We start from the raw sequence: 13,395 nt of genomic DNA, 5'->3' as shown, positions 1-13,395 counted from the left end.
CAGACCGCCGGACTCTCACTCTGTGTAACCTTTGCCTCCAGCCTCCAACTGCTAAACACCTGGACAATCCGACTACAATTATTCTTTTCACTATTTAACTTTTCCTTTTATATCGATACACATCTTTTATTTGTAAATAAATAAAATGTAAATTTTTTAGGAATTCATAGTGTAAAAAGCAAATTATCTTTTATTCCTATTCTTATTCAACTTACAAAAATCTTCTAAAATTGTTGTCATTCGAATACATTCCGCTACATCACATTTGATTACATTATACAACTAGTTTGTTGAGATTAAAAAGGAAATTAATTATAAAATTAAATGTCAATTTCTCAAATCATGCAAATCTAATTGATGTCAATCTCTCCCAAATGTCAACTCCAAACAATTCAAATTTCAAATTCTCTTCTCTCAAATCTCATCCAATTAATCATGATATATTTTTTAAAAAAATCGACAATTTAATATAGTTATGTATCATATAAAAAAACCTATGAATATAATATACGTTGATTTGTTTATAAAATAGTATTTCAGATACTTAACAACATGTGATTCATCGCAACATTTGATACATAACTATGTTATTATATACATAACAAAGTTATGTGTCATATACATAACTATGGTTTATGATTATGATACAAACAGATTTTGTTATAAATATTAGTGTTTTATGTATCAACAGTAATATTTGATAGTGTCTACAGATACATAACCTTCAACTAGTAGAATAAGACAAAGTGTATGTATCGGCGGTAAAAGATAATGAAATTTGTAATAGTTGTGCATCCAATACATAACTATGATCGTGATACATACCAAATTGTGTTTCAATAAATTAGGGTTATGTATCAAAATTAATTTTTGAAAACGATATATGGTACATGATAAAATTGTAATGTATTATAAATGTAAAACGAACGAATTATACATTAATTTAATAATCAAAATCAAGTAGATACATTAAACGAATGCATTATACATTAATCTAAGAAAGAAAAACAACTAGATACATTAAAAAAACTAAAATCATATGTATCAGAAAATGATGAACAACAAAAAATCGGGAAAAAAAATCAACAATCTGATCTGCTGAAAAAAAATATGAAGAAATCCTTTACACTTTCTCTTTTGCTTTGTTTCAGCTTCCGTAGATTTTTTTCACTTTCAACAATGGCGTCACCCATGGATCTCGACTCAAAAATCCTTACGTACCGAAGCCACCAGCAACTCGACCTTTTGCCCCCTTTTTTGGGCCTTCTTTCCACAATCAATTTTGAAGTTGAAGATGCATCTTTCTTCAACTAAATTTGTAGATGAAAAAGCTTAAAAAAAAAATTAAAAAAATTGATACTTGATGAAGTGGAAAGAAAAAAATGAATGAAGAAGAAGATGAAGAAATACCTTCTCTTCAATAACTTGCAATTGATAAATCAAAAAATAGAAAAGGTTTGAAATTCAAAAATAAAGTTATGGGGATAATTGGTGATGCCATAGAGTGATTTTAGGCGTGAATATAGTAGAGAATGATTAAATTTGAAGTGTAAATTTCTAGAATTCACTTAAAAAAGGTATGTTGTCAAAGTATTCAAAAACCTTCACCAAATAGAGAGTATATCACGCTTTTCAGTTAAATTTTTCCCCATCAAATCTGAAGTAGTCACTTCCCAAAAAAAAAAAGGTGAGGAAAATTAATGTACATTATTAGATTAATGGATGAACAATTTAAGTCAGCAATTTTCATGATTTCTACTTCCTCAACAACCATGGGCATAAAAGGCACAATAAAACTTAATTCCGTCCTACGATATACACCCTTAAAGTTAAAACTTCTTCCAAAACTATATGAAGATGATTTTGATGCAAGTTTCTTCTGCTTAAGGCCAATGTATCAATATCAAAATCATCATCACTCTTATCACCATGTTTCTTGCTACGTTTTTTACTCACCTCACCATATAGTACCATCCCTTTTTTTTTCTCAAGGTTGTGCAATGTCCAGCTTCTTAGACCTCAAAGTGAAAAGAGACCTAAAATACATTTGTCAAAATGAAGGAGGATTAAGTTTGCTTTGACTTTATGGAAACACTGCTATATGAATTGTACCCTACACAATGGAAGTTGTATATCATAGATAGAATGAATTAGTTCACGAATTTTCATAATTTTATTGGGTAAAATGGTACTTTCTCCGTCCAACAGTAGTTGTTCACTTTATAAAATCAATGGATAATTTTACACTTATTCCTAATTTACCCTTATCATTAATTATAGTTATTTCCCTATTACATTTTTTAAGAAATTGTATTTATTATTTTCAAAGGATGACAGTAAAATTAACCTTTTATTTATAATTTTTTAAGAAGTATTTGAAGTAATTAATGAACAAGTATTATTGGACAAAGGAATATATGAGTATTGCTAATATAGATATGTGCTTAAATCTGCAACTATGTAGGTGTGATTAGTATGCAACAATTGAACACCCATTTAACTCTAACTCTAGGTTTGTTTTTTTTCACCTTTTGAAATTTTCCCAATCATTTTAACAATTACAACTTTCATTAGCTATCAATTATCATACTATTTTTTTCACAAAAATATATACACAGAGAAGAAACATAAAGATACGAACAAAATTTCTACCAACAATGTTCAAAGAATTCACCAGGACTTGGGACCAATTTCACTCCCAACAGTTTAATTTCATGCAAAGAACGATTTACTTTCAAAATACTTTCTCCACTTGTATGAATTTTGTTGTACTAATTGAAAATAAAGAACCCAACAGCTTTAATTTTTTTCAAATTATATAACAGAGAATAACATGAATAAACTCATAAGAAGAACATGATGGGATTCATCTATATGTAGTAAAGTGAAACACACATGTCAATGTGAATGCATTGTTCGTCCTCTTAAACTCCCACTTCTAATTCTAACAATAATAATAATTCTAATAAATAAGAAGATAAGATAAGAAGATATATATATATATATATATATATATATATATATATATATATATATATATATATAAGAGTAAGATATAGTTAAAGATCAACTCCTTTTCTCAACACTTGTCTCGTCCACTTCAATGTCCGGTAGCAAGTCTTTGATTGAGTTTGAGTGGCGATAAAACTGACATTAGAACACGTTAAAGCAATCAGACAATACTAAGAAGGCGATATAATGTAATTCTATTGCTTCTACATATATGTTACTGTGGCAAAAAAAAAAAAACAAAAAAAAAACACTTGCTATATTTGCTTTCTGAGTTAGGCGACGAGAAGTTGCAGTGTAGCAATGTAAAACAATAATATCAGAGGAAAAGTAAGAAGAAAAATTTTACACAAATACGCATAGAAAAGTAGGCTTGGAGTTACAAGTCCTATTCATTCCAACAAAATAAGCACTTTTGCATAGTTAACCCTCCTGCGATCTGCTTATCGTGTGTCTATTAATAACCCAGAGGGAGAGCATCAAGAGGGGAAAAAACAAGTGTGTGTGAGAGAGAGAGAGAGAGACTGATCCAAATAATAGTAAACAAAGATTAAAATAGCCATTGGCAAACTAGGCCTCAATTATATTAGCTCCCCTTTGTTTGAATCCCTGTTTTATTCACCAAAATAGATATGTAGAACATAGATGTTGAGATAGTTGTACCTCTGCTATGACTTCTTCGCAATTACGGTCCAATTCTTGGCATTTTGATGCTCCAGACTCCCTTACTGAGTTAATTTTTTCAGTTATTGCATCCGCCTAATGGAAGAGGTGATTTTGGTAAGGAGCAAGCTCAAACAAGATACACTGTTTTAGAAAATCAAGACATGATAACAGTACCTCTGCAAGTACACCTTCCAAGTCATTTTGCCTAGCTTCAAGACCATGCCTCTTTGATTCCACTTCCAACTTTACATTTTTCAATTCTTTGGCAGCCTCCTCAAAACTAAGATTTCTTTCTTTCTCTAATTGCTTTCTTAATTCTTCCAATTGGTCCGCTGGATAATATATGATATTAGCATCGGACTTAAGAGGAAACTACAAATGAATGTAATAAAAACAGCTACGGCTACCTTTTCCTTGCCTTTCAACTAGTTTAGCTTCAAGGGACTTTTCCTGTACTTCTTCATCACTCAGCTTTAGTTTGAGAACCTTAACATCTTTCTCAATAGATTTAGTTGAATTAACCTGCAAGTATCATTCATATGATTTAGGCAAAATTTAAAGGCATTCATGACTGCTTTGCTTAGAATGACAACTATCCAGGGGAAAATTAGTGTAGAACTCATGACAACCATGGTCTATGTGAGAAATATATAGGAAAAATATTATTGAATTGTGTATCTAAATTGTTACATTGAAACCCTATTTATAGACACTACATTGGAATCCTTTTTCAACTAGGATTCCTATTCTAGGTAGGAATGTATATACTAATTTCTGTTCTAACGCTCCCCGCTGGTGCATATAAATCATATGTACCTAGCTTGTTACAGATGTAATTAATACGAGGACATGTAAGGGACTTGGTGAAGATATCTGCAAGCTGATCATTTGACTTCACCAATTTCGTAACAATATCTCTTGAGAGTAGCTTTTCTTTGACAAAGTGACAGTCAATCTCAATGTGCTTAGTCCTTTCATGAAACACTGGATTTGATGTGATATGAAGAGCTGCTTGATTATCACACACAAGTTCCATCTAATCAATTTCGCCAAATTTTAGTTCTCCCAGCAATTGTTTGATCCAAACTAGCTCACAAGTTGTTGCCGCCATTGCTCGATATTCTGATTATGCATTAGATCAAGCAACCACACTATGTTTCTTACTCTTCCACGACACCAAATTACCTTCTACTAAAATACAATATCCGGATGTCGAACGTCTATCAGAGGGTGATCCTGCCCAATCAGCGTCTATATATCCAGTGATATGCTCATGGCCTTGATCCTCATAGAGTAGTCCTTTACCGTGAGCTGACTTTATATATCGCATGATACGAACAACTGCTTCCCAATGACTATCACAAGAGAAAGTCATAAACTGACTTACAACACTCACAAAAAAAGTGATGTCAGGTCTAGTCACTGTGAGATAATTCAACTTTCCAACGAGCCGTCTATACCTTTCAGGATTACTAAGTGGCTCCCCCTGTCCTGGAAGGAGTTTAAATTTTGAATCCATAGGAGTGTCAATAGGTCTACATCCCATCATTCTTGTCTCCTCAAAAATGTCTAAGGCATACTTGCGTTGAGAAATAACAATACCTGATCTAGACTGAGCAACCTCAATACCTAGAAAATACTTCAATATGCCAAGGTCTTTAGTCTGAAAGTGCTTAAAAAGATGTTGCTTCAATTGGGTGATACCATCTTGATTATTACCAGTGATAACAATATCATCAACGTAAACAACTAAATAGATACACCGATTTGGTGTAGAATGTTGATAAAACACAGAGTGATCAGCACCACTACAAGTCATGCCAAACTGTTGAATTACTGTGCTGAACTTCCCAAACCAAGCTCTAGGAGTGTTTCAGAGTTCTGTCATTCCTCTCTGTCAACTCGAAGTCTAAAGCAAGGTACTTTCAATTCCATTTTCTTTTCTTTTCATAGGCTTTTTTATTGAGACCAAATCGTTTCTTCTTTCCCGCTATAACTACTACAAAGAGACTGGCCGCGACCCTTTTTCATTCAGTCTCCCAATAAACGAAAAAGGATTTTCGGTGACACAAAAGTTGTGCTCGACACTCTCTTTCCTATTCCACTGCGCTAAGTGATCTTTCCCTTTCTTGCTAGATGACTACTATATGGTCTGACCTACGCAATCGACATATAAGGTTACTAGACTCCCCGTGAGCAACAAAATCAGGTGGTTGCTCCATATAGACTTCTTCCTCAAGATCACCATGTAGAAAAGCATTCGTAATGTCCAACTAATGAAGAGGCCAATGACGAACGACAACCATAGATAGAAAAAGGCAGACATATGCTATTTTAGCCATAGGAGCGAAAGTGTCACTATAATCTAGCCCAAATATCTGAGTATACCCTTTGGCAACAAGGCGAGCCTTAAGCCGATCAACCTGACCATCTGGACCAATTTTGACTGCATAAACCCAACGACAACCAACAATAGATTTACCTGCAGGGGAGACAAGCTCCACTTATGCAAAGCAGACATCTCATCAACCATAGCCTTCCTCCATCTAGAATGAGAAAGTGTTTCACCTGTAGTCTTAGGAATAGAAATAAAGGACAAAGACGATACAAATGCATGATGGGGTGATGATAGACAATGATAACTCAAGAAGGTATAATGAGGGTTAGTATTTCGAGTGGATCGTATACCTTTTTGAAGTGCAAGCGATTGGCTAAGAGGAGGCAAGTCTGCAGTAAGGGTTGGCGCATGACATGAATCATTTGGGACTAGGGCTGGACGCGGACGACGATGATAAGTTAGGAGTGGTGGCACCACAATAGGAGATGTAGAAGTAACCGTAGATTCTTCAAAAGTTGGTACAGGTAAAACCTGAGGTATGGGTAAGACCATAGATACATCAGGATGATCAGAAGATGTATAGTAAGGCAGAGACTCAAAGTGCCCTCCCCCTCGCCGATTCTCCGTAGACTGGTATGTATGCTTTTATATGGTTTGAGATGCGAGAATAGAGGAGTCAACAGTGGGTGATGCAACTTTTTTGTAACTGGAAGGTGCAACAAGACGAAGTAGACGAGAGAATAATTCATCAATTAAGGGAACCGTAGGACTAGCTAGAATCTGGTCACGCACAGAGTTATGGTTAGTAGGAAGTCCAGCAAGTGTAAGAACTAGAAACAATGTGTGCCTTTGCTCTTGTTGCTTTTCCACATTTGTAGTGTTAGGCATCAACGTTTCAAATTCCTCCATGACTGTCTGTACTTGTCCCAAGTAAATAGATATATCGGATTCTAGTTTCTTTAAGTTGGTCAACCGAGATATCACATCATAGAATCGAGATATGTCATTAGTGTATAAAGCAAGTGCCTTTTCCCAAACTAAATAACATGTCTAAAATGGGCAAAACAAGGGCATCAACTTAGAATCAATAGAGCGCCATAGGAAACTACATAATTAGGCATCCACTTTCTCCCATTGTGCTTTGGCTTTTGCACCTTCGTCATTAGCCTTTTTGTCTTTTCATCTACCACGCAAGCATTGTTATTTAAGTGATCTTGAACACCTTGACCCTTGCACCATAACTCAACTGAAGAACCCCAAGCTAAATAGTTTGAACTTCCCATTAATGGTTTTGACGTGATTATATGGCTTGAATTTCCTTCCAATCCACATATTTTTGGAGCCAAAAACATCACACCCGAAAGACATTTTTCGAAATTTGACTTGAAAATAGTAAGGAACTCGCTGGAAACTGCCTACAGTGGTCTGAAAATTTTGGAAGCTGCTGGAATCTGCCTACAGTGGTCAGAAAATTCTGATTTCACCGGGAACTTGCCGGAAACTGCACTACAGTGGTCTGAAAATTCTGTTTTCGCCGGGAACTTGCCGGAAACTGCCTGAAAATCGCCGGAACCCTAATTCCAATGATCGGATCTGGAGAAAACTGAATGGGTTATGATCGAAAATACTGGACAACCCCAACAGAAGAAAACAGCTTGAAAAAAATTGACCGGAGCAGCACTTACGCGCCAACGCATGACCCGGATCTCACCGGAAAACTTCTGCCTTCGAACGGTGTGTGAGGGGTTTTTTTCCGATGGATCTAACTAGGGTTTGGTCTCTTGAGCTTCCCGAGCCTCGTGATGGTGTTGTCTTTCGCACAACACCTTCATAACGAAAGATGACACAAATCAGTCCCAACCATCATCGCCGGTATTTGACACGGTGACTTGAAGTTTCTCACCAACGCTCTGATACCATGTGAGAAATATATGGGAAAAATATTATTGAATTGTGTATCTAAATTGTTACATTGAGACCCTATTTATAGACATTACATTGGAATCCTTTTCCAACTAGGATTCCTATTCCTATTCTTATTCCTATTCTAGGTAGGAATGTATATATAATATACTTATTTCTGTTCTAATAGTCTATACCAAGTGACGTCTCACAACTTTAAAGGGCACTTTTATGATTCGTAGACTCAGTTGTTATTTTCCTCATGACTGCTATAAAACACTTATAAGTGGCACGTGTTGATGTGAAATTTGGATAGCTCCCTGTCATCAACCGAGATTCAAAATATATTTTCACACAATTTAAGATGAATGCACGGACATCTTAACCAGACAAAAAGGGACCACTAGCCTAGAGAATCAAATAGGGAATAGGCCCTGAGTTCACCCGCTTGACCGAAGATGAAGGGGAAGAAAGGGATGCCAGGGACAGAGTAACCGGAGGGGGCATGAAATGAACCCGGAAGGGAAGCCACAGGAGCAGGAGTGGAGAGAAAGCGAAAGAGGAAAGGTGTTTTCCCCATCATAGATAGATCTATATATTTATTTTCCTTCCACTTCAAATGACTGTTTCTTCATCTAGTAGATCAAAGTAATTTGGTTCCTTGTTATCTAAATAAGCAAATATGTTAGGTATTCATAAATTATTTCTTTTCCTTATTCTGATTATCTAACTTTCACTTGTTTTCTTTACAACAGTAAATGCATTCAGGTAAAATAATTTATTATGAGAAATTAGAAAGTATGCACTGAAAATGCAGTAATGACAAATTTTATCCCAAAACAAGACATGCATGAAAACCTGCTCCTGTATAGCCTGCATCTGATTGAAGTTCTTGGACATTTTCTTGTAAGCCTGACAAAGAGACAAAATTTAACAATAATTAAGAAAAACAAAATGAGAGAATGTCATTAAGCACTTCCACTCAAAGTTGTATATATTAACAATTTCAGTGCAATTGCTATGAAGGTATAGCTTTTACATGCAAGCATGCTTGCAAAATTTTAGTTCTAATCACCCCAGCCAACTCTTCTCCATAACGAGAAAATTTGATTTTAGGAGGTACATTCACTCAAATTCTTTCTTCCACAATTTCCTATTCAAGAAATAACTTATGAGATGTCCAGCTGCAAACTGTCCACACATGTCAATCAAATATTCTTACCTCGTTTGATAAGTTGCTAAGACCTAATAAATAATTATCCAATCAATTGGACACATAACTAAATACTTATGGCCTTTTGCTCATGCTAATGTAGAAAAAGGGTGATTTCGCCAAACAGGCTGTTTGTTCCTGGCCACGTACTGCATTTTTTCAAAGGGGCATGTCATGACAATGAGAGGCTAGCACAACATTCCACTTTTTATAAATCTCCTGCAACTTCTCTTTTACATACTAATAACTATGCCGTTTCTCATTTATTGAGCATAAATAAGTGTATAGATGCAATTTATGAGTTGAAAATATAGTATAAAGGTTGTATTGGATGAACAGTACCTTTGTATAAACCTCAAGAATTGCAGTTTTATTTTGAAAAGACTGCATTGCTGCTCTTTCAGCATTCCTTATCTCAGCTTGAAATGATTTCTTTTCCTCCAGTGCTCTCTACAAAATTCAATAGTCAAAAAATTAACACATGAAACGAAAAGGCTGCAGCAACTTGATGTTAGAAGAGCAAGTGCAGAAAACTTGCAATTAATTTCACAAACAGAATCTGAAATGATCTAGCTAAAAGAAAGAATCTCAACTTAGAGAAACTGGAACCATGCCTCAGAGAACACGAGGCAGATATGTCATAGGTTCGTCAAAGCAAGAGAAATGTAAGAAATCCAGATTAGATACTTTAGTTACAGCATGTAAATCAGTCATATTTGCAATTATGTACAATATTAATATACCAGCATGCTCAATGTCATAGAACCCTTGACAAATAAAAACCACATCACTTGCACAAGATATCCAGAAGACATAGTTGATGCATACTCTTTTAAAACCAGCTCAACAGTCAGTAATAACTCATACCTGAAGCTTATCCGGTGATTGGACAATCTTAGAACGCAAATTGGCATTGTCATGAACAGCTTGTACCAATGCAAAGTCTGCATTAGAAATCTGGAAGGAGACCAAATGCAAATGGAATATTAGTTCATAACACAGATATCTTTTTGAAACCGGCATGACTCCTAGATGAGTATTAAAATAAGTAACAATGTAAAATTGAATTTAAATTGCATAGAGGAAAGATGTAGATGAGAGGAAACAAAAATACTAAATTCTATAATACAGTGATCAAAGAAACTATGATCTAGCTTGTATTCAATAATATGCGATAAACAATAACTACGCCCAATGGTGTGGCCTAGCATTAATAAAGTGGGTGAAACTCATGGAGACCAGGGTCCAAACCCAACAAAACACTAGGTGATTTCTTCCCATATGTCTAAACCTTGATAGGTAAAGTTACTCTGTCCTTTTGTTGGTAGGAGATGGCAAGTACATGAGATATAGTTGAGGTGTGCACAAGATGGCTCAAACACTACCATTATACAGCAATTGCACTTAAATTCCAAGCAAGTTGACATCGGTCATATGAATCCTCATTAACAATGTTGCTCCATTTATACTCATCTCAAGCCAATATTTTACAAAATATAGAAGTACTAAAAGTTTTTGTTGAACAATCATCACCAACTTAATATCCAGGATATTTCAAAGAAGAATCTAAAATATTCGAGACTTATAGAGAATTGAAATAAGAGCTCTAGAATGAAAATTCTAGAGAGAGTAGTCTAGAAATATTCTAGGAAGGGCAATTCCAGAAATAAGTGGAAGGGTTTATTCTAGAATACTTTTTTTTTTTGATAACCGAGAACTATGTATGTGACCCGCCCTTTGGACCAATCACAGCCTTCTAAACTCGGTGGATAATGGGCCAGTCCCTCTACCCTTCTCCACTTAAATACCGGGCTTCGCTTTGCATGGTGTGGGGCTTGAACCTGCGACCTAAGCCACAAATCCTCCACCTTTTGCCACTTGAGCTAGGCCTTGGGGGCTATTCTAGAATACTCAACTAAATTTTTCCATCACCACCTATAAATAGGGATGGTCATTTGAGATGTATGTGTGCTTAAGTAAACAAGAAGGCAAGCATGAAGTGAGTCATCAAGTGAGAAGTGTGAGGAGCAAGTGAGAAATAAGAGAAAGCAATAAACAAAGTTGCAAGAATGTGAGTGAAAGAAAAAAATTAGTCCTCACTTTGTAAGAATAAATTCAAGTTGTGAGCAACCAATTATGCTCAAGAATACTCAACAATTCTCTATATTTTCCACTGATGTAAATCTCTATCATACAAATCTTTGACTGGGCTAAAAAGATCCCTAGAAACATAGGACCTAAAGTAAGCCAACACCAAACATATGGCAAGTATTCTTCATCAGACAGATAATCCAGTGTTAGGCTATTAGTAATTCATGAAATAATAAATATGACATTAAAAGGAGAAAAAAGCCAAACAGCTGACCTTTTCATCTATCTCTTTAGCCCTCTCCTTAAGTTTTCTTATTGAGGCCTTCAAGGACATTTGGTGATTGTTAAGACCAGAAATTGTTTGCCTCAGTTCCTTAACATTAGAATCTATTTCTTGAACCAAAGGCATCTCCCTTTCTCTTGATTCATTTTGTACTGCAATCTCTTCATTTAACTGTGAGGCACAGTGTAAGTAACTTGAGAGAAACTTTCAGAAAGAAGCTTCCTGTAAAAATGTTTTCTACTACTTCAGATACCTGAGATATTCTAGCCTCCAGAGCAAGCCGTTGTTCATCAATGAGAGTCAGATCTTCCACAATCGGCCTTATAGCATTTAATTTAGTGTCCCTAAACTTTTCAACAACACATTAAAGAGAAAAATTGAGCAACACTTTGTTTTGAGGTGAGACGGGGTGATAATTCAGTTGAAGGACAAAAGAAAAGAAAATCTCAGGCAAAAGCTAGTAAACTTCTCCATTCCAGCTATTAATTGGAAGCATTTTTTCTGCAAAGTATTTTCATTTATCATAAACAAACAGAGAAGCATATTTGCTTGCCAAACTTATGTAAACTAGAAAGACAAAGTTTGTCCGAATTATTGATCTCTTTGCAGCCTTGCAGGTTGATGAATGAGATGGTGAACAATGATTGTTTGTCAAAGTAAGCAAGATAAAACACATATATGTTTGCCTCAGTAAACAAAGACAGCAACTGGTCCATTAGCTAGCCCTTTCAAAACAAACAGAGAAGCATATATGTGTGCCAAACTTGGAAAGACAAAGTTTGTGTAAGCTTTTGATCTGTTGCAGGTTGATGAATGAGATAGTGAACAATGAATGTTCATCCATTAGTTAACTAGAGAGATATGTTTGCCTGAGTTAACAAAGACAGCCCTTTGAAAACACAAAAGTATCTACTGACCTGTGAAGACAAAAGTTGAGGATGGCTCCGACAAAGAAGCGGGTGCGATCAGGGTCAGGCTTGATCAAATCCCTTAGAGTAAATATCTCTGGACAATCCAAAGCAGCCAACATGTCCCTTATCTTATGAAACAAATTAATGGTCCGAAAAGAGTCGACATGAAGATCCGGGTTCTCAAGGTGTTCCAGAGCGGAGAAATCCACCTGGTCATGATCATCCCTAAAGACAAGAGAAAGTAATTAGAAATAAAATTGATTGATTGATTGAGACAAGTAAAGGTTGGGTTATTAAATACTGTAGAGTATCGATATGGAGAAGAATGCTGGAGTAGAGTTTGGTGACAAAGTCGGGGGTGGGTTTGATGAGATCTTCGTCGGAGACAGACGCTATTTGAGCTTCCGCTAATACAGCGATGATGTCTTGTCGAGGGAGTGTTGGGTAATCAAATCTCGACATTTCACTCTCTTGTTTTGGAAATCACCACCTTCGGATTAGGGTTCAACTGAAGCGGGCGAAATCCAATTTAAAATTCCAATTTTCCCTCTCGATTCCACCAAAGTACAAATTTATTTACCATAAATATAAATTACTGATTTTCGAAGCACAAGGGTAAAATAATCATTTTATTACAACTTTTTCAAATGGTAAAAGAATGGGGGATTAAATCAAACGGTAAAGACACACCATCCATCCCCTGTGGCTTACCCTAACATGTTAATGACGTCAACTAAATTAGTACAAAGCAAGGTGCACGGGCCTTGCACCCTTCCAATTGTAATCGCATTTTGAGAATTCTCACCCAAACGACCCCGAACCCTCAACTAGGGTATGCATCAGCTGGTTCAGTTCGATTTTATGTATCATTAGTTTAATTTATTTATTTTTTATTTTTTAATATGCTAAATTAATAACAAATTAATAAGATATTTTTTATCGATTTTTGGTCATTAACAATTTGATTTTCAGTTTACCCAAT

The 13,395-nt window shown here is 35.4% G+C and overlaps 2 protein-coding genes across 2 annotated transcripts in view; both read right to left on the bottom strand.

The window, feature by feature from the left end:
- Nucleotides 1–13,395, bottom strand: part of LOC125827869 (bZIP transcription factor 60) — a 51,656-nt gene that overhangs the window by 1,483 nt on the left and 36,778 nt on the right. The window lies entirely within an intron of this gene.
- LOC125827865 (kinetochore protein NUF2 homolog) lies at nucleotides 3,041–12,972 on the bottom strand. The gene is made up of 11 exons (XM_049507210.1): nucleotides 12,715–12,972; nucleotides 12,420–12,638; nucleotides 11,756–11,846; nucleotides 11,494–11,673; nucleotides 9,996–10,085; nucleotides 9,471–9,578; nucleotides 8,774–8,827; nucleotides 4,083–4,197; nucleotides 3,850–4,007; nucleotides 3,673–3,768; nucleotides 3,041–3,147 (listed from the first exon to the last, which is right to left on the bottom strand). Exons 1-11 carry the CDS (start codon nucleotides 12,873–12,875, stop codon nucleotides 3,067–3,069), a joined length of 1,353 nt encoding a protein of 450 aa, XP_049363167.1. The 5' UTR covers nucleotides 12,876–12,972; the 3' UTR covers nucleotides 3,041–3,066.

This window comes from Solanum verrucosum, unplaced genomic scaffold (assembly GCF_900185275.1).
Source record: "Solanum verrucosum unplaced genomic scaffold, falcon-dt-bn FXZP01000064.1, whole genome shotgun sequence".
Taxonomy (NCBI): Eukaryota; Viridiplantae; Streptophyta; class Magnoliopsida; order Solanales; family Solanaceae; genus Solanum; species Solanum verrucosum.
The sequence above is the reverse complement of the archived record's forward strand: the minus strand, read 5'-3'. Positions and strand labels throughout refer to the sequence as shown.